Source organism: Mus pahari, chromosome 10, assembly GCF_900095145.1.
Source record: "Mus pahari chromosome 10, PAHARI_EIJ_v1.1, whole genome shotgun sequence".
Taxonomy (NCBI): domain Eukaryota; kingdom Metazoa; phylum Chordata; class Mammalia; order Rodentia; family Muridae; genus Mus; species Mus pahari.
In genome coordinates this window covers 36006719-36028772 of record NC_034599.1, presented here as the reverse complement: position 1 = coordinate 36028772, position 22054 = coordinate 36006719, and the positions used below count along the sequence as shown (strand labels likewise).

General features: G+C 44.0%; 1 protein-coding gene across 4 annotated transcripts in view; it reads left to right on the top strand.

Annotated features, from left to right (window-relative positions):
* Positions 1-21601, top strand: part of Jhy (junctional cadherin complex regulator) — a 65272-nt gene extending 43671 nt beyond the window's left edge. For 2 of the 4 annotated variants that reach the window (XM_029543668.1, XM_021208075.2), the window contains exons 4-9: positions 222-335; positions 5423-6072; positions 11425-11719; positions 18155-18235; positions 18961-19089; positions 20711-21601. In XM_029543668.1, the coding sequence (XP_029399528.1) occupies positions 222-335; positions 5423-6072; positions 11425-11719; positions 18155-18235; positions 18961-19089; positions 20711-20908 (1467 nt within the window). In that variant the 3' untranslated portion in view covers positions 20909-21601. The remainder of the gene's footprint in view (positions 1-221; positions 336-5422; positions 6073-11424; positions 11720-18154; positions 18236-18960; positions 19090-20710) is intronic. The other 2 variants (XM_029543670.1, XM_029543669.1) reach the window with 2 other exon arrangements.
* Positions 21602-22054: the final 453 nt, after the last annotated feature.

Here is a 22054-nt window from a genome sequence, read left to right as displayed (position 1 = left end):
TTTGTTTTTTGTTTTTTTTTTTATCACAGAGACGAAAGGTTGACTGACATAAGTGCCCGAGAACTGAAATTGACCCTTGCAATAAAACCAAACATAAAGCCTGTCTCTGCGGGACCTCTCCCTAGAGTGCAGAGACCGGGGCCCCATGGCTATAAGACTGAAATGAACCCACTTAGGATGCAGTATATGCACTCACCGTCCTGTGTGTTTTGTCCTCTTAGATTTCCTACCCCATCAGAGAGGCTGACAAGGTGACTGGCCAGAATGACAAAGAAGTCGAAAACACTGCTGTGGATCCTGAGGACAAATGGCATCAGAGAGCAAAGCAGCTCAAGGTCACCTACTAGATTGTGTGTTAAGTGTGCTTCAAGTGATACTGCTGGATATGAGTAATGTTTGTCACTGAGTTCTTGTCATTTAAGGGTTCTTCTAAGCCTAGAATGCCTACCTACCCATGCCGCGGACTGTCTTCCTCCATACCCTGTATGCTCGCTCCGCCAGCAACCCTAACTGCTTTTGAAAGATTCCCCTGTCCCAGGACACCATATTTCACACTCCAAACATACAGAGTCAAAACCTCTCATGGAAGGAAGGAAGGGGATGTGCAGAGGAAAAAGAATACGTTGCCTTTGGGCATTAATAGCTACCCAGTAGACTCCGGAGACACTGTCCCTGGAGCTGGATGGGATCCCTCGGAACCCTACCAAGCCTTGTTTCCAGAAACTGGTATCTCAGTAGGATGGCGTCGTTCGTGTCCATGGACACTCATAAGTGTCGATGGGGGATGGCGTAATTGTCCCACTATTCCTAGAAGAAATAGTAAGGTCATTCGTAGCTGATCGTTTCCTGGGTCGGTACATGGAATTATACGAAGTCATTCTTGGAACAGGTTCCATCCCTGCTTAGGGATGAGCATGGTGGCACATCTTTAATTCCAGTGTTCCAGCACTCAGAGGCAGGCAGATGGCTGCAAGTTAGAGGCCGACCTGGTCTACGATTGCAAGTTCCAGGCCCTGCCAATGCTATACACAGTGAGACCTTGTCTCAAGGGCAGTGGGGTAGGGTGGTGAGCCTTTTGAAATCACCAAGCCCAAGGAACCTGCTGGCATCACCAGTTAAAGTCATACATGAAGCAACTGTAAAGTTCAAAGCATTAAAGTTCCTCCAAGCATCAGAGAAGTTAGAAAAGACAGACATTAAACCCTCTCTTGTCTTCACCAGGTTTCCGGGCTGCTGATAGAATTGAAATAAGTAAATAAATCAAGTCACTTACTCAGAGTTTCCTGAAAGCTGATCTCAGGGAGGCCACATCAAAACATTAAAAAGATGAGGACAGAAGTGTCTCCTGGCAACGGGGTGTGGAGGACAGGATCCACTAGTTGAGAGAGAGCCTTGGGTCATCATAGTTCTCATGTCAGAGTCCTAGGCCCACATAAGATCTTTACATCCTGCTTATGACTTCTTCATGGACCTTTCCTGGGACTGTATTGTCCTGCTACATTCTGTGCTCTTCTGTGGGTCTTCACAGATTTCAGAGGTGTGCCCAAACTGAAGGCATCAGGTCCTCAGAAGCCATGCTGAGGTATGTCCTTAGCCAGAAGACCCTTCCAGGTGGCCTAAGAGAGAAGGACCTTCCCAGACCCAGAACAAAAGCAGCAGTGGTGGCATCATGAAGTGGCATGGAGTCCTTCACTAATCACCATCAAGTCCCTGTGACTATCCCTTTCCTCATCTTTCTAAAGAGCTATACTTTTGGTCTGCTTAACACAGGCTTCCATTTATCTGAAGTTCTTCCTTGCTGGCAGTAAGGGACTTAGTTGATAATTCATGCTGGATGTTTCTTTTCTTTTCTTTTTTAAGAATTATTTATTTATTTCATGTACATGAGCACACTGTACCTGACTTCAGACACACCAGAAGAGGGCCTCAAATCCCATTACAGATGGTTGTGAGCCACCATGTGGTTGCTGGGAATTGAACTCAAGACCTCTGGTAGAGGGCTCAGTGCTCTTAACCACTGAGCCATCACTCCAGCCCCCTGGATGTTTCTTAATAATATTAGACAGTGACTAGAGAGATGGTTCAGTGTTTAAGAGCCACAGCTGTTCTTCCAGAGGACCTGGGTTCAATTCCCAGCACCCACATGGCAGCTAACAACTATCTGTAATTCCAGGCCTAGGGAATCTGACAGCCTCTTCTGACCTCCATAGACAGCACACACATACATACACACACACACACACACACACACACACACACACACACATGATTCATAGACATATATGCAGACAAAATTCACATATACATAAAATAATATTAGATAAAATTTGGAACCTAAAGTCACATTTTTTTAAAGACATATTTATTTTATTTATATGAGTACATTTTAGCTGTTTTCAGACACACCAGAAGAGGACACTGGATCCCATTTCAGATGGTTGTGAGCTACCATGTGGTGGCTGGAATTGAACTCGGGACCTCTGGAAGAGTAGTCATCTCTCCAGCTCTCACATTTTATTTTTAAGGAACACAGAAATAAACAGGGTACAACAGAAAGTTCCCTGGGGCCAGAGGTAATCCTGGAGCCTGGGTAGAACTCTCAGGACCCCAGGGCCCAGCTAGGACAGCTAAGAGCAACAGTGGCCTTTATAGAGGAGATGGGGATAAGAGTGTGCACTCTGCTTTCTGCTATGACACATGAGCAGAAAAGCCACAAGACAGAAGCAGGCAGGCAGTGCCTTTCACAGGGCACACTGTGATGGCACACTGTGGGTGACACCGGGTGACTAAGGATGAGTCTCACCATACCACTCTCATCTCAGCTTTAGGCATAGAGAGTCCCCAAAGCTGTCACTCCACAGGTGACATGAAAACCAACTGCCATTAAGCCGTTAGTCTGGGTGCATGGAGGGTGTACCAATTGCCAGCGTGGGTAACAAAGGGATCCTAGTGAGAACAGAATGGAATTGCGGATTTCCGTGCTGATGGGGATTAAATAGCCTGAGAATGGCTTTGTATATTAACTTCAGGGGACTCAGGTCTCACCACCTAAAGAGTTGACACCTGATGCCTCAATTGTGGGGTAATAAGTCTCCAGCCAGGGCAGATCTCGAGGAGGCTACTTGGAAGGTGAGAGAAATCATATCAAGTCTGGAAATGTCTTGCTTTCTGAGGACTGAAATGACATCTCCCGGCACTTATGTCTGTGTGAATAGAGGATTTAACACTTGAGACAATTCGGGTCTAGTAAAATGATGAGTCTTTGGCCTTTGTTGACAAAGCACCCTAGGAGGGCTGCTGTGTTCTGAATCAGCTGCAACAAAGGAGACAACATGGAGAGAGTCAAGCAGTGACCAGGACTTCTCAGAAGAGGAATTTCTCCTGGGGTTGGTTGATTGTTTATTCTAGTTGGAATAAAAGGAGAAAAATGGGGGAAATGTAAGCCAGGTGATGCCTGGAAGCTTGCCCAGTTGCTCCATTATTACTCCATTATTGCTCCATTATTACTCCAGTATTACTCCATTATTACTTTATTATTACTCCGTTATTTAGCGAAAGGCCGAACAAATGTTGCGAAGAATACCTTGGTTGGTCAGTCTGAGTTAAAGTTTATAGATCATAAAGAAGAGAGGCTTGTTCAACCTTTACTGGCATGCTGACAGCATGAGGCGAGCCACTGTGTTTTGGGAACACATCTGTCAGATAGCAATTTCTGGGCCAGCAAGATGGCTCAGCAAGCGAAGGCGCTTGCGGCCAAGCCTCACGATGTGAGTTCTCCTCTCCCTGGGACCCACTTGGTGGAAGGGGAGAAGTGATGTCTGCACATGCACACAAACAAATAAATGTAAAAAAAATAAAATCTAAAGTAACACTTTTGAGGGCCTACCACAAGGAAGCGTGTAGTCGGGGCCACGTCTCTGGAGTCTTTTTACCCATATTCTCCTCAGTGCAGCTTGATAAACCATGTGGAAGAAAACCTTTTTCTTACCTGGATGCATAGGAGAGGGTTTTGTTTATTTGTGATTTTTGTCAGTTTGTTTTTTTTTTTAAGGGCGGGGCGCTGCGGCTGGAAACTAACCCTTTATAAGAGCCAGTGAGAGTCAGATCAATCCTGAAATGGCTCAAGTCCCAAAGAAAACCTGCTGCATTTCAAATAGCAGGCCTTCTTTACAAACACTGATATTACAAGCGATACCGTGTATTACTGTTGTACGTTGAACAGTCTTGTCCTTAGCACCCTAATGTGGTTCTCTCAGAAACAGGGAGTGTGGCTATCACTTGGGGATATGCACTTGGGGGGGGGGGGAAGCGAAAGAAAACCTAAAGCTGCATCCTCGTGATTCTGTCCTTCTTCCCCACCAACTAAAACAAATCCAAACATCAAAAGGCATGCTTTGCCCAGTCTGCATATTCTCACTGGCACCCAATGAGCTGCAACCCGACGGCTGCATTTTTCCAATTAGCATTGCACAGCTGTGGGCCGAGAAGGGTTCTTTTTTACATGTGAGCCCTGAAAGGGGGGAAAAAAAAAGACGTTGCAGTTATATAACTCATCAACGCGCGTGGTCATCTTACTGCTTCAATAAGCAGTTAATCATTCGTTCCATAGGCCTCTTTACCCCGTTCATTTTCCACAAAGTAATGAGTGCGCCATTCCTCGGGAAATACTCTTAAATGGCTACAGGGCACAATTTAGTTACACAGTGTATCTATTGTTCCCGGAGTACATTTTGTTGTTATCGGACTTAGAAAAGCCTGAAGACTGCTCTGAGATTGAAGTCCCCTCCCCCAGATGTTTGATTGCCTAAGTGCAGGCTATATTAGGCAACAGAAAGCAAAAACAACTCTTGTGGATTCACGGACGCCCCACCACAGCTCTGGCTCTTTCATGATCCTCTGAATGAGATCTAATTTGTTTCATCTGGTGAAGAGGTCACTTCTAGCTGCTGACCTGTGTGTGCACGCCGAGCTGATGGTCTGAACTATGAGTCAGATGGAGCTTGTACCTGGTTAGCACAGGCAAACCTCTGGCGTCATGTGGGTGGAATTCTGGAAATACTCCTAAGCCTGCACCTGTTGGCACTGATCCATATTCTTTCTCTGTGCATCTCTTTGGAGGTGAAGTTTTTCTCCATCCAATTCCCCATTTGGTGACACCTCCCTGTGTAGGTTACCGGCCAGAGACCTAATACATAGCTGTTTTAAGCTCTCAAGCTCTGTCTGGGCTCACAGTCTAACATCTCCTCGACTGCTCACCCTCTAATCACCTACAATTAGGATAGAACTCCCCGAACTCTCTTCTTTCCCATCCATGGTCATGTTCCTAGACATTTTGACCCCCTTTTTTTTAAAAAGAATTAATTGAAAATTTATGAAGAGTACTCGTCCTCTGATCTTGCCTTAACTATAATATCTTTTTTAGAATTACCAAGAACATCTGTCTCAGTACGAAGATACAAAATCAGGCAGTGTCCCAAGAGGTCAGTCTTCCGATGCAGCCAATGGCCAGCAAACTTCCAGAAGAACAGCCAAGGCCAGGGTTTGGAAACAGAGGAAACACCAGAAAGGTCTGAAATCTCTTGGGACAAAAGAGCTTGTTGTCAGTCAAAATAATCAGAATGACCCTCTCCAACAACCACAGAACCAAAGGCAGCCTGTGGATGCCTCGGCAAAGCATGAGCTGACTGCACAAACGAACCCTTCTAACCCTTCCAATTTACAGGACGCCAGAACGCTCACCCACACTCCCAAAGTCACCTCCGACTCTTTCGTTCCACCCAAGCAGGCTTTTGACAGAGTATTATATAAAAACTCCGTCTCGGGACTAAACGCTAATAAAAAACTCGGACACAGACGTGAGGAAGAGAGAATTTTGTATCAGCCGCAGCCCATCTACGTGTTTACTGATATAGATCTGCAGAACTTTAATGAACTTCCTCACAGACACGAGTCCCCGCGTCAGAAAGCCCCTCAGTCTCATCACCACATGAACACACACAGGTCAACGAAGACAAAGAAGCCAGCCAAACAACCGCAGGCTGAGACGAAATACAAGAACATAGAGATGCTCTGGTGAGAAGTCTCTTTAAATTTTTCAAACTTTTTATTTATTTTTATTTTTTTAAAGATTTATTTATTTATTTAATGTATGTAAGTACACTGTAGCTGTACAGATGGTTGTGAACCTTCATGTGGTTGTTGGGAATTGAATTTTAGGACCTCTGCTCGTTCCAGTCAACTCCACTCGCTCAGTCCCTGCTCACTCCAGCCCAAAGATTTATTTATTATTATACATAAGTACACTGTAGCTGACTTCAGACACACCAGAAGAGGGCGTCAGATCTCATTACAGGTGGTTGTGAGCCACCATGTGGTTGCTGGGATTTGAACCCAAGACCTTCAGAAGAGCAGTCAGTACTCTTACCCTCTGAGCCATCTCTCGCCAGCCCTTATTTATTTTTATTAATGTACATAGGTTTGTGTGTGTGTGTGTGTGTGTGTGTGTGTGCGCGCGCGCGCGTGCACGTGCCTGTGCATAATGTGTGTATATGTATGCATGTGAATGATGCACACACACACACACACACACACACACACGAGACAGAGACAGAGACAGAGACAGAGACAGAGAGAGAATGCATTATGGAGCATATGTGGAGGTCAGAGACAATGTGTGTATCTGGGGATTAGCTCAGGGACATTAGGACTTACATAAGTGATTTTACACAGAGCCATCACAACTGCCTGGAATTGCCTTATCTGGAGTGGTTTTCTAGAGGAGAAATAAGAGGCTTGTAGAGGAAGAAAAGAGAGGAAGAAGGGGACAGTGGAGTCCCTGGGCAGGTGAGGCCACTAACCAACTAACCCCTCCCCCGCCTCAGATTCCTGCCTGACTTCTGGCAGTCTTCCCTTCTCTTCCCAAGCCCCTCTACTGTTTCCATGGTAATGAAGCTAGCCTTTGGAGCAAGGGGAGGACACAGGGATCCAGGCAGAGTACATTAACATGCTTAGAAAGATTTGAGGAATGGCTGGAGAAACAGTTATCTCCAGCCTGGAGTGGCATAGCCCAGAAAGGAGTGTGAAGACACAGAAATGCCATCACTTGACAGAAATTACCTAAAAATCCAAAGGTGAGAAAAGGTTTAGGGAAATTGTGACATTTAGCCTCCTGTGGCCATTTAACAAATATGCCTCTGAGGAAATGCTTTTTGTAAGAAGAAGGAAGTGAGGTGCAGGGTTACACCCAAGGACTATAAACTCTACCGTCCTATTGTGTACGTGGAAGGAAGGCCCACCCAATGGTGAGTGATGGTTATTTCTGGCTCAGCAGTTAAGAGCACCTGGGTTTGATTTCCAGCGCCCACATAGTGACTCACAACTATCTGTAACACCAGTGCCAGAGGATCTGATGCCATCTTCTGCTCTCTGAAGGCATCGAGCATATGTGTGGTGCAAGACATACATGTAAACGAAACATCCAGACACATAAAAGTTGTTAGGTATGATGGTGCACAACTTTATTTCCAGCACTCAGGAGGCAGAGGCAGGCACACCTTTAAGAGTTCAAGGCCAGTCTGGTCTACATAACAGACTCCAAGTCAGCCAAGGCTACATAGTAAGACCCCGTCATAAATGAATAAGTGAATAAGTGAATAAATGAGACCTAAATTCTTTTTTAAAACCTTGAAAAGAAATAGTGTTTATCTCTGGCAAGAGAAATCAAGGTTATTTTTCATTCTTTCTTTAGAGTTAAAATTGTTCGAGTTCCCTACAGTGTAGATCCATTACTTCTATAAACAAGAAAAAGAAAGTCAATTTTTAAAAGTAATTTCCGGACGCCATCCCTGATGCTCCTTAATCAAATGTGTTTTCTGGACACTTGACATGTGATGACTTAGACTTTAAAGTACACAGAAGACACATGCAGTCTGATACCATGAGGCACCTTCAAGGGACTTGTTTTCAAAAATAGAGTGGGGCACAACTTTACATATAAATTAGAAGGGAGATAAGTTCAGAATCTGCTTCCTGGAGAGACAGCGATGGTTTGCAAACACTTTCGTCATCTTCTCTCTAGCTTTGGAGTAATGACTTCTGACCTTTTTATCATTACAAATAATATTTAAGTTGGGTGTGGTTGTGTGCACCCCTGTCATATCTCACCACACAGGAGGCTGAGGAAGGAGGATACTGAGTTCAAGGACAACCTAGGCTGGGTAGTGTTAACCTGACAGCAAACAACAAGTACATCTGTAAGCCTAACGCCTCGAGTTCCAGCCCCAAACTTTACCCTCTGACCTCCACACATGCACTGGAACACACATGTGAATGTCATCACTCAGACAAACATACATTCACACAACATGAACACACATGTGCATGCATGCAAACACACTACACCCACATACACAAAATAAAAATAAATATTTTTTTAGTTTTTAGTAGGTAGATAAAGAAAATTCCTACCTGTTCCTATTTCCCTTTGCAAAGCACTTCTTTTATAAACGAGCTTGTAACGTAATCAAATGTTTCATCGATTCTATAACGTCATGAAATACATTCCCAGGCTTTTACTGTGGTGCTGTCCTTTGGTCCCTAAGATTAGCCCACCTTGTCATATTGGTCTTCTCTTTGTTCCTGGTGCTGTTGATGGAACACAGAGCCTTGTACATTTTCAGCAGGGACTCTACCACACGCTATGTCCCCAGCCCTTCATACTGGATTAGATTGCTCAATTTATTTGTCTAGGATTTAATGACCTTCATAAGCATGAAGGAAGATAGACTTCCATTCCCTCCTATCTCCCACTGGGCTTGTCCAGATGTGTTATCTATATGCTATCAGACCAGGTAGGGTGGCACAGGTCTGCAGTCCCAGCACTGGGAGGTAGAGGCAGAAGAATCGGGAGTTCAAGGTCATGTCAAGGTGAGGAGTTCAGTAACACTTTGAGTTCCTGGTCAAACTGGTCAGACTGGACTATTTGAGGAAAGGGTGACCTGAGCATGGGGCGTGTCTATGCATACTGGGCTCTCTTTTACTCTTTAATATCCTCTGGGACAGGCTGTAAGCACATATTACATAAAAGTACAGTAGAATTTTCCCTGGATCAAGGTTGTTGTGTCCAGCCTTGTTTCAGTTACTGCCTGTGAGCAGATTTGAAACCCCTACTCTTTTTTGTTATTAGATACTTTCTTTATTTACATTTCAAATGTTATCCCGAAAGTTCCCTATACCTCCCCCCCCCCCGCCCCTGCTCCCCTACCCACCCACTCCCACTTCTTGGCCCTGGCCTTCCCCTATGCTGGGTCATATAAAGTTCGCAGGACCAAGGGGCCTCTCTTCCCAATGATGGCCGATTAGGCCATCTTCTGCTATATATGCAGCTACAGACACAAGCTCAGGGGGTACTGGTTAGTTCATATTGTTGTTCCAACTACAGGGTTGCAGCCCCCTTCAGCTCCTTGGGTACTTTCTCTAGCTCCTCCATTGGGGGCCCTGTGTTCCATCCAATAGCTGACTGTGAGCATCCACTTCTGTGTTTGCCAGGCACTGGCATAGCCTCACAAGAGGCCACTATATCAGGGTCCCTTCAGCAGAATCTTGCTGGCATGCACAATAGTATCTGGGTTTGGTGGCTGATGATGGGATGGATCCCCGGATGGGGTAGTCTCTGGATAGTCCATCCTAACCCCCTACTCTTTATCACCATGGTTTTCCATCTTCATTTACACTGTTCCTGTTTCATCTTTAGTCAGTCTGATAAGTCATGTTTTCTAGGAAAACTTAACACTTTTCCCTTTTTATGAAGTGCTACCCTTAAACTTTTCACGCGGTTGGTTCCTATTATTTCAGATTTGTATATCTGTAGTCACATTCTTATTTCCTGCTATTACTTATTTCTCCTTTTGGGTGGTTGAGGGACAGAGTTTCAGTTTGGAGTACTTGCTAGGGCCTAAAATGGTCAGTGTGTTACCGAGGCTATCCCCAAACTCCTGGCAATCCTCCTGGCTCGGTTTCCCGGTGCTGGGGACTGTCCGCTGGCAAGCCTCTCACCAAGCAGGCAGTGTCAGTCCTTCTTGGCATCTTCTATTCTCAGCCAGGGAGATGGCAAGTAAGGGCCTTTTTTGACATTTTTTTTTTAAATGTTGTAAATTTCCTTTCCTCCTGGTTTTGGTTGGTACTAGTAGGCTGTGTTTGGTTGGTTCGTTGGTTGGTGAGTTGGTTGGTTGGTTGGTGGGTGGGTGGGTGGGTGGGTTGGTTGATTGGTTGCTTGGTTGGTCTCTCTCTCTCTCTCTCTCTCTCTCTCTCTCTCTCTCTCTCTCTCTCCACCTGTTTGCATCTGCATTAGGACTGGTCTCACTTGTCTGGCAATCTGAAAATTTTAAAGCTGAGAGAAGCCCTACTGACACTGGATTCCTGTGGGATGGTCAGTGGACTGCCTGAAGGCTCTTCCTGCCAGTTCTCAGTCTTTTCCTTAGGCAGCCCAATTACTTTCTGTCCCTGATATTTCACAGGTATAAGAACATTTTTCTGTCTTTAGAAATGCAAATCTCAAAGGTGTGCAGATCCAGAAAAGACAGTTGCCTCCCAACTTGAGAAGAAAATCTCAAGATGTGCTTGCTGGCTTGTCCACCAAGTGAGCTACGTTCCCAGACTGCCAGGATTAACTCTTAAAACTTGAATTTTTTTTTTTTTTTTTTTTTACCCAAAAGTCCCTCACAAAAGCCATGTCTTAAGCGGATCCAGAAACTTCTTTGTCTTTAATTCCATTTTGTTTCCACCCTTGGAGATTCCCAGTTTCTCTGGCACATTCAACTGCGTATTTAAAGAATGCCCGTTCAATTGAATACATCATTTCTAGCTGTTATGTAATGGGAAGCTCTTTGGTTTTCAAAATGATGTGTCGGGTTCTGCGGTGGTGGTTTGCATAGGTTTGGTTGGTTGCTTGCTTGCTTATCTGCTGGTTATCCTATGTTTCATGCATTAACTGAAAGTCTTTAACGAGACTTTCCTATTAGGGGCTGGAGAGATGGTTCAGCAGACAAGAGCAGAACATGATTTTAGAGGACCTGAGTTCAGTTCCTAGCACTCACTGACGATGCCTGTAACTCCAGGTGTAGGGATCTGACATCCTCGTCTAGACTCTAAGGGCACCTGCATGCGCATGTACACATATAGAGAGACACATAAGTAAATGAAATAAATGTTTTTGAAATGGAATTAGAATGTCCCAAAGAAAAAGAGGAGGGTTTGAAGACAAGAAATCAATGTATTCCTAAGAAGATTAATGGTTCCTAAAGGTTTCTAACAGAAAGCAGTGTTATAGATTCAAGTTTTATTTAAAAAAAAAAAAAAAAAAAAACAAAAAACAAAACAAAACAAAACAAAATGAAACAAAAAAAACCACTTGTGTTTTCTCCAAAGGAAATTCCACTCTTCCTCAGACATGGAACCCGCGAGTGCCTCGCCGGACTCCCGACTTGCCCAGATCATGGAACAGCACCAGCAAGCCTTGATGCAGCTGGCAGAGGTGCAGCCCAGCGAGGGCTCCATGTCCAGCACCATACTCCCGCCTATCCTGTCCAGGGTGGAAAGTGAATCGCAGCTCAGTTCAGAGAGAAGCCACAGACACCAGGTGAAGATGGCCCGGAGTAATTCGGAAGGCTACCTGCTTCAGCTGGAGAGAGGGAAGAGACACAGGAAGCGAAGCAGCACAAAGGTGATAAAAGCATGCTTGCTTGTCTAGCCAAGTCACTCTTGAATTTTGATGACGCAGATAGGCCTGGAATAGGGCCGGTCCTTACTTAGCTTCTCACACAGCCAGGTGGTCCGGCAACCAAGAGCCCTCCTCCCCTCCCATCCAAACTACTCCCTGAGTTTCCCTCCCCGACTTTCCAGAAGTTTCTGCTGCCGAGGGTACCTACTCCCACTTCCTTTCCAGGTCCTCTCTCAGAAGAGTCTGCATTGCAGGTAGGCAACAATAATCCTGCTTTTATCCTCAGTTCAGCCATCACTTTTCCTCACCTGAACCCCTCTCCTAAACTGAGTCCCATGTCTTCCTATCTGGAGAGAGAGTAGAGCTGAGTGAGTGTTAGCCACGGTCTCTCACCCTCCACCACTGGTTCCTCAGCATCAGACATGCCTCTTGGTGCGCATCTCAACTCAGCTTCGACAGCAAAATATCCAGACCACTCGGTTTTCGCTGAATTCTTATCTAGAGTTTGGGTCAAAAAGTAGTGAGCTCTTTTGCACAGTTGAGTCTCTTCATATCGTGTTAAAAGCTACCTTTTTTAATTCTCAGGAAGACCACTCGCTTCCAGGGCGGAATAATGTATTTTTGGTTTTCGCTACTATAATAAAATACCCAAGGCAGGTTATTTTATGAAGAAGTTTATTTAGCTCATGATTCTGGGGCATGGAAAGAGCTTCTATTAGCCTGGCACCGGAAGGCCCCACTTCCAGTGTACACAGGAAGGCCTGAGTTCTGGGACTCACAGGTTACTTCTTTTCCCAGAAAAACATCATTGGATGGCTGTTGGGTTCTAAAGTACTGTTTGTACCACTTTCAAGTGTTTCTCAAATAAACCAAGATGTATTGACCAGGCTGGGAAGCAGGCATCATTCCTATCATTTCCATGGAGACATGCAATCAGCCTTTGCAACCCACACTTCTGTCAGCACAGTGACTGCCTGATCACTCCAGAGCTTATAGATCTCTAGGGCCTAAGATACACAGCCTCTCAGAAGAGAACGTTGCTATGGTTGAAAACAACAGCTTTTGAACTGAATTTCCAGCTGCAGTCCTTGGTCCAGCTCCATCTCATAGCAACTTCCGGGGGGCAGGGGTGTTGCTTACTGGCTTGCTTCTCACCAATTACTCAGCCTGCTTTCTTATAGAACCCAGCACCACCAGCCTAGGGGAAAGCACCACCCACAGTGGGCTGAGCCCTTCCCTCATCAATCACTAATTAAGAAAATGTCTTGCCCACAGCCACATCTCATGGAGGGATTTTCTCAGTTGAAGAGTTACTGACTTACCACAGTCCCCGATTACTCATAGGAACAATCAGAATTACTCTTACTTTTTTTTTTTCAGGTGTGGTATAAATGTAAATGAAATAATGTACTAACACCTTGGCTTATTCCTTAGCAAAGGTTACACATCGTTTAAATGTCATTTCCCTTTCCTTCTTCACAAATTGAGTCCGTGTTGTGCTAAGAAAGGATAGAAGAAAATGCCCTGGTAGAGGTGTTTAATACCAGGATGCTCAGGCCATGGAAAGATGAAGAGAGCAGGGGTAATTTCCTGCTCCTGACCAGTCCTCCCCACTTTCTGCTAGGGTGGCTTCAATCCATACATATCCATTTTCCCATCCCAGTACCTCTAGTCTACATGTCACACACACACACACACACACACACACACACACACACACACACACACACACGAGTGCTCTTTGTCCTTTAAGCCCTTCCAGAAGCTGAACTGACTTAGAACTGAGTGATTAGTATAGGACAGCGGGTAGTCCGGGCACCAGACAGAGGGAGTCATTATCCACATCACGCCCATTTGCTGGCTGCGCCAAATCTCTTGGTTTCCAAGGGAATCGTCCCGAATCACAGTAAAAATTTTGAGGATTTGTAAAGATAATAGGCCTGAGGCCCCCTTCCTCTTCTGGTAGTGCAGTTTGAGAGCGATTTCAGAACGCAAGGCATTGTCCACATCATCAAATCCAGGCTTAAGACTAAGAAACTAACACGGCACAGGGGACACCAAACTAGCAAAATATCCTTCTGCTGGATCCGGCCACCACTAAATAAGGGCTTGGTAAAGAGTTCCCTGGCAGATGAGGGTTGAGCTTCTGTAATTAACTGGTGTTTCTTGTCACAGACAATCTGGGGCTTGCTGCTTGGCTGCACCTAAGAACAGGTTTATTTGGATTAATTTTAGTGACCGCAGAGCACATACCCTTTGCTGGCTGCTCTCCGGCATCCAAGGCGTTGTTTTTATCTTGTTTTCAGTGACTTTCAGTCCTGCGAATCTGAGGAATTTTCTGGAGAATAGATCTGCAGTCATTTTCCCCACCCCCAGCAGGGTTTAACATTTCTGAACCAAAACAAACGCTTCCAGACCTGCCAGTGTCCCTTCAATTCAGCCATACTCTTTGGAGTACCCAAGGACAGTCATAAACCTTGCTTGAGAGAATCGTGAATGATTAGTAGGGACCTCTTCCCCCAGGAAAGCCCCATGCAGCCTCCTCTTGAGGGGCCAACACCAATAGATGCCAGCTAGAGTGTGGCTTTGATTGTTTGTTTTCATTTGGTTTTGGTGGTAGTGGTGGTGTTGGAGGTGGTGATGGTGGTGGTTTTGAGTTTTGGTTTGGGACATCTTTTACGACAGGGTGTCACTCACTCTCTAACCCAAGTTGACCTGACTCTTGGTGGTCCTCCTGCCTCAACCTACCACGTGTTGGTATTACAGGTGAAAAGCCACGGAGCCTGGGTTCCTGTGAGCTTTATGCAGAGATGAGTGGAGACCATGCTTAGGCATCTGTCTAGAATGTGCCTCTACATTCATTTGTCTGATCCCTGTATTCAGAGACTCAGCAGGACTGTCAGTGTTGATTTCTTAGAATTGTCAGGGTCACTGTCATTATCACCAATGTCACCAGCATCTTTGTTTTTACATTGCGCTGCTTTTTAGTCTTTTGAAAACCAAGAAGTAAATGAAAATAACATCTGGGGATTGTTTGGTTGTAAAAGATTACTGAAGAAGCTTAAAGTAGCTTACCTGCCTAGAGCTGAACACATAGGAACTGGGCAGGGCAAGTGAGGGTTAGTGGGTTCTGGATGATTTTTGTTTTGTTTTATTTCTTTGAGAATGATGAAAATGTTGTACAATTAGATTGGGCCATGCTTACACAATTCAGCAACTGTCCTAAAAAAAAAAAAAAAAACATTGAATCGAACAGCTTTAAATGAGTGAATTTTGTGGTATGAGAATTACATCTCAACGGTGCTGTTAAGGCTTTAGATGGAGAGAGATCAAACAGAATCACAGCGCTGAGCTCTTCCTGATTACTTGCGCCAAACTTAAGCAGATCCAAGATTCTCATTGCCAGTCACCCGGAACAAACTCCCCCAGGAGCCACCCCCCATCCCCTGAGAAATGTCGCAGTGCTGTGGGCAGATCATCCTGTAAAGGGATCAGCAGCCATGGGGATGGCCCATTTGGGCCACATGTTCTCCCTTTGAGTCTGTATGGAATGCTAGATCCTTGGCTCTGCCTCCCCCCGCCCCCCAACCTTGATGCTTACTGAAGTTGCTAGCAAGAAGCACGGCTGAAGAGCAACACACAATTATCCATGCTTCCTGACACGGCCTTTGTGACTTGGTAGCATGATTAAAAGTTAAGCTGCACCAGGCTAAGGATGAGGTTTCTGCCCAGTGATCATTTCTTTCTCATCATCTCTGAACAAATTGGATTTATGGCTTGGGTATGAGTGGCGGTTCATTTGTTGTTGTTATTTTTTAACCTATTTTTGTAATTTTTTTCTTTTACTTTGGCAAATAGATCATAATTTAGTGATTTCAAGACAGTGACACAGAAGGCACATGTAAGAGAACTGGACTTGTAGTCATAAGCATAGGTTGTCTGAGCTCAGCCAACTATTAAAAACAATTGAAGTTTTTAAGGGGTGTTAATGCCCAACTTTGTAACCAAGGTTTGAAAAAGGAACCATCTTCCCACTCCGTGGTGCCAGAAATACTGACCGGTGGCCCCAAGTGTTCATTAGATCTTAATAGCCATACTTCAATCAATTGATTTCAAAGAATCAAAGTAGCATACGGTGTTTACTTCAGTGTATCTTCAATGGTCAACATTCAGAGAAATACCTAGATTACTTAATGATACTCAATGATAGAATATTTGCCTAAAACTCACATTTTTAAAATCTGCTTGGTGTCGGGTAAGTAAAGTATAGTACCAAAATGATTTAGTAAAATTATTAAAAATAATTGTAGTATGTGAATGCTTTTATAAATACAAGAACATAAACACACATAAATAAATGCTTTCAACTAAAAATTCTTTCATATTAAAAACAAGAGTGTGAAGAAGCCAAACATAGTGGAACGTGCTTGCAATCCCAACACTTGGGCTGAAGAACTACAAGTTCAAGGACAGCCAGGGTTACAGTGCCTGCCCAACCCTCCCAAAAGAAAGATACAAACATATAGTAGACATGAACACATCTGGTGCTTCTATGTTGGTAACGACTGTTTTCCTAAAGACTTAAACTTTTGGAATGTCCTTCAATAAGCAATAATTCTCCTGTCTATTTTAATGTTAGTTTTAATGATTTCAGACCAAAGGCTTCCTTAAAATCAAATCGTGCCTTCTCTCATTCTTTAGACTTTGATGCACTGAGAGAGTTTTGAGCATAAATGTTTAGCATCGTGACAGGGCCAGTTCTGTTGACAGAGCCTTTAGTCCCTGAAGTGCAGAAGTGTTGCACCTGAGTGGTACATTATTTTGCTCCTTCTGAATAGTGACACTGAAGCCCCCCCGTGTGCTGGGGATATTGCCTTCCACAGCGGTGACAGGCTGCGGAGCAATTTCAAAAGCATGGGTTCATTCTTCTTTCATACAATTAACCCAGAGGTAGGCAGTTGCTAACGCTAGGGTGTCCACAGCTCAAACCATCAGAACCAAGAACTATATGATTCTCCTGTTTCTCCCCCTGCCTGAAGGAGTGCTGTTCCAGCTCCAGGAATCCCATCCACTTTGGGGTTTGAGATAAAAAATAAAAATGAGAAGGGAGGGACCGTGCCAGCCTCCCTGCCAAACTCAAATACAGTTCACAGGACCAGAACTCTTTGCTACAGAAATTTCAGGGAAAGAGTTGGTCCATACCCATGTGTTCTGGAAACTGTACCTTTTAACGAATGTAACTGACTTTTCTAAGTCATTATAACATCTCCAAGTGGTGCTTACATTATGGCAGGTCTTAGTAATCCAGAGAGGAAACAAACATATGGGCAATGTGCACAGGTTATAGGCTGATACTGCTCGTTGTATAAGGACTTGGGCATCTTAGGCTGCGCTATCCACAGCGTGCCCTGGAAACCGAATACCCACAGATGATATGAGACAGCTAACTGTAGTGGATTTCCCAGCTTCTGCAGTGAGAGGGGTCCAGGGAGAAGCCAGCACAGCTGTAAGTAAAAACCACATTGGGACGGACAGTTGATACAATGTATGCATAGTTCATTCTTAGGATCGTGGAGTTACATGAAGGAATTCTAACTGATAACAATGTTTTCATTCATCCAATAGTCATTGCCAAACTGTGTCTCAGAAAAGGCTCACCAGATATACAACCCATCAGGATGGCATGATGGCTTAGTGGTTAAGGGCACTTGTTCTTACAGAGGATCCAGATTTGCTTCCCAGCACCCATACGGTGGCTCACAACCATCTGTTAACTCCAGCTCTGGGAGATCCAACACACCCTTCTGACTTCTGGATGCCCATCAAATTTTCCAAAGTCACACTAACTAACAGAGCAAAATGAATTTCTCAGTAGGTCTTGCCAGGACTCAACTGCTCTCTTTTGAGTCTTATCAGTGAATGAGTGTTGACTTTCATCCTCAGCGTTATCTACTTTTCTACCAATGAACTGTGGTTTCATTGTCTTCTGAGGTGTCTCTGGAAGGCAGGATTCACCTCAGTGGACAGGGACTTTCTGAATCAGTGTATTGGCTGCCTGCCATTGGTGAGGGCTCCTTTGATTTTTGCAAACTGCTCATGGTAACAGCTGCCTGGGGAGAGTTGTATTACATATGCATCAGCTAAAAATGTTAGCCAAAGAGCGAATGATTTCCTTGACATTACTTATTATTTCAGAATTTCAATTTCTTTTATCTCAGAAGTAAAAAGCTCAGAACACATTAGCTAACCAGCTACAAATGCCAAATAGACTACGATCAGTAACTACCATGAAATAGCACCATTGCCAAGAAATATACTCATTCTCCTGCCTCCCACCTGAGCTTCTGGTCTTCACTGTACTTCCTTCCTATGCCCCCAATGAGTTCTTTAAGGGACACCAATCCTTGGAAAGAACCATTTCTGTGGTTGTATTTTCAGAGTTCCAAGCTGAAAGGCTATCAGAAAAGAGACATGAAGCTTGGAGGCCTGGGACCTGACTTTGCGTCCGTCAGAGACAAAGTAAGCAGCTTGTGGGATTTTTCAGTCTCAGTTTCTCTCCCTGTCCTTAGCAGCATGGGTAAAGGTGCACCCCAGCACCAAATGCCAGTGCAAACCTCTGGCACTGAGTAGACACTCCTCAGAAACAGCCATGCAGACATAATAGGGTCCCAGAGTCTCCTGCTGAAAAAAAAAAAAAAACCAAATTCTTAGCCTATGTTATTTTATGCACTGCCTTTCCGTTAGATTTGAAAGCCCCCCAGAAGAGCATGAGTGTGGAAAGGGATGCGCGTGTTGTGCGGCTGTTGGTCTCCCTGATAGAGTTGTCTTGATAACTTTGAAGTGGCTACAGAGAAGACACTTAGGATCCGAGTTCCCCAAGCCCTAGGAAGTGCATCCACTTTATTCTCTTTCCTCTGGTGAAAGGAGATCTTCATTTAATGTGTTTGAACTACAGTTGCACTCAGGCATAAAAAGAGTCTAGTTCAAAGTTGGAAGCAAAAATGAAAATAAATTGGGTAAATGCAACAAAGAAGAGGCTGAATAGGATTCAGCCCCTGTTAAGAGAACACGGGGGGGGNGGGGGGGGGTGCGGCTGCACTCAGCAGATTCTACAGGGAAATGTTAACCAGTTCACTGCTGCCACCGTACACGGGTCACCCTCCCGAGCCGCCCACCTCCACAAAACCAATGTCACTGAGGGAATTAGCAGAGAGTCGCTCACTCTCCTCCATTTCTCTGAGCAGATGCAAATGTTAATGCAGCAAAAAGAATATGCACAGCAAGTCAAGGAACACAACATGAAGGCCCTGTCCGTTCTGTCCAAACCACCGACATCAAAAACCGACAGTAAATCTGCGATTTCTCGGAAGAAGGTAAAAAGCTCACGTGGGGCATTTATTGCTTCAGTCAGAACTAAAGGGACACTTTGGTCACCTCTTCACCTGAAGAGATGGGCTTGGATGTTCAGAAGCAGCCATTCCTACGCTTACAGGTCATCCACAAATACTGATGTCAACACACATATACACACACACACACACACACACACACACACACACACACGGGTCGGTGTATTGTCTTAATTTTGTCACACGTAGAAATAACAAAGTGGTTTCTTGGCAAGAGCCTGCAGTCAGATTAATTCTCGGTTTCATTCTCTATCATTAAGCAACATTCAAGGGAACAGAGCTCTCTTATTGCTCTTCACATCAGACAGACAAACAAACAAACAAACAAACCATTGATTGTTGATTTTAAGTTCATTTCTCTGTGCTTTTCCAGAGGAATTGTATGGGTCCCTCCGGTGGGGGTATGGGGGTGACTATTTTAAAAAATGCAAAGCATCGGTCCTCCGAGATGCCCTCCAACAAAGAGTCGGGATGTGAATGAAATGTGTACTGTGGTGATATACTGCAACCCCCTGCCTCAGTGGATTTACTCCTATACTGCCATCGGGACTCCTCGCAGGAGGCCCATGCTGTGTGCTCTCCTTTGCCAATCGTCTTATCAGTTCTTCCTCAGACCTTGATGACCTCATCTTCCTCACCAAATACCCATGGTGCCGTTTCTTTCTTTCTCCAACCAATTACATTTTCATAAAGATGTTCACCAGCAACAAATCTACGGGAATTCCCATAGCTGTCTCATTCAAGTACAAAATGTGAACTTTTTATGATTTGTTTTTTTTTTTCCCCTTTCTGATACTTGAAACTACTATCCATTCTCATATCAGCTTTCAATAAATTCTTCTTAAAATACAAAGTTTAAGCAGGTAGTGGTGGCAAATGCCTTTAATCCCAGTACACAGGAGGTAGAGGCAGGCAGATCTCTCTGAATTCAAGGCCAGCCTGATCTACAGAGGGAGTTCTGGGACAGCCAAGGATACACAGGGAAACTCTGTCCCAAAAATAACAAAAGAAAACAAAACAAAGTTCAGGGCTTTCAAACACTCCTTATTTTACAGAGGTCCGGGAGTTCAGTTCCAAGCACCCACATAATAGCTCACAACCCTCTGTAACGTCAGTTCCAGAGGATCCAATGTAATGAACAGTGTTCAATTTTCGTCCACTACAGGTGATGCCTTCAGTCTGCAGCAACACGTCTTTGCTGGGTTGAAAGGCTTAACTGAAGGTTTAATTCTATTAGAAGTTTGTAGTTAGCAAGACTTTCAGAAAGCTGGCAGATTAAACACATGAGAAATCAGTTTGCAAACACTTCCAAGAATCTTTCACTGTAAAAAACGTCCAAATGACACAGCAGCTGTCCACATCTCTCACCGGCTTCGTTTTGCTCCACAACATGCTGTCCATAACTAACTTATTTTGTTCAGCCTATGCCTTACAACGTATCACATCTGCATTTTCTATCTGATCACTGTTTCTGCCCATATTATAGCAACTCTCTCCATCTCTATCATAAACCTCTCTTAAGACTAACTTCCCACTTTAAATGAAGTTTTTTTTTTCTTCTTTCTTTCTTGTTATACGCCCTTAGGCTTTGGATTATGCTAAGACCATCCCCAGACCCAAACCACCAAATCTACCTGATCAAACAGCAAGGAAAACGAAGAACTCAAGGCACAGTGAAAAAGAAGGAAGCTTACCAGAAATTTCCCTGCTGGAGATCCTGCAGAGCAGACACGAGCGGGAAAAGCAAGCCGTGGCTGCTTTCAAAGTCCTTCACATCGTCTAGACAGCATTTAGTGGGGATCAAAAGTGCTACACAAGGGGCATGGAGAAAAGAAAGTAGACAATTCCACACTGAGTGGTAAGCTGGCACTGCTGCCTGCCCACCACTCTTGTCTGATCTGTGTAGAAGTTAATGGTGGCATGTTTAACCTTCTGGAAAGAAAAAATACATACAATTATTTATTTTCAAATCTGTTAGAATTTGGGCAAGTAGATGGCTAGACAATAAAGCCTTTGGTTTTATATTGGATTTTCTGATTTGTCAAACTACCTTTGCGCTTCTTCATAACATAACATAGCTTAACATACCATAACGTAACATAAGTACATACTTCAGTTTTTCCTAAAATGAGTTTGGCTGACCTAGTCACCAAGATAACATGTCCAAAATAACACTTCTGCTTTCAAGTCTCAAAAAGTCCTATATATAAAGGACAATTTGAAGATACAACTAGATGTACATTTTGAAATAGGAAAAAAAAATCCTGATTTCATTCTAACACAGCACTCAGACTAAGGCATTAATCATAAATTCCACAAGTGTAGGGAAATCCACCGCAGATCACTTTATGGTCACAGCCACTGACTCCACGTCTATAAATTTATGGGGCATCTTGTTATCATTGTGGTTATCTTCCAATATTATCAAATGCATGCACTTCAGAGTTTACTATGAATGTAAATATTTATATTCATTTTATTTTTTCTCTTTAGAAGCATTATCAAGACTCATAGTTTTAAAATTACTGAGGAGTCAGGAGTGTTGGCTTATGTTTGTACTCTCAGCTCTTGAGAGTTGAGGAAGTGAGGGTGGGGAGTTTCAAGGTGGAGGATATATAGTAACAAATAGTGATAGTCTGTCTCAAAACAACAACAACACATTTAACTAAAAGATTTACTTCTTGCTGGAGATTGCATCCTTTGATGAGGATGTGCAGAAATGGGTCATTTTAACAACCAAGGGTAAATCTATACATGTGGTAGAAGGATAGCTTTAGAAATTCACTCTAAATGTGCCAGGCAGTGGTGGACACACCTTTAATCCCAGCATTTAGGAGGCAGAGATAGGTTGATCTCTTTATTCTTGGACAGCCAAGGCTACAGAGAGAACCCCTGTCTCAAAAAGCAAAGCAAGCAAGCAAACAAAAAC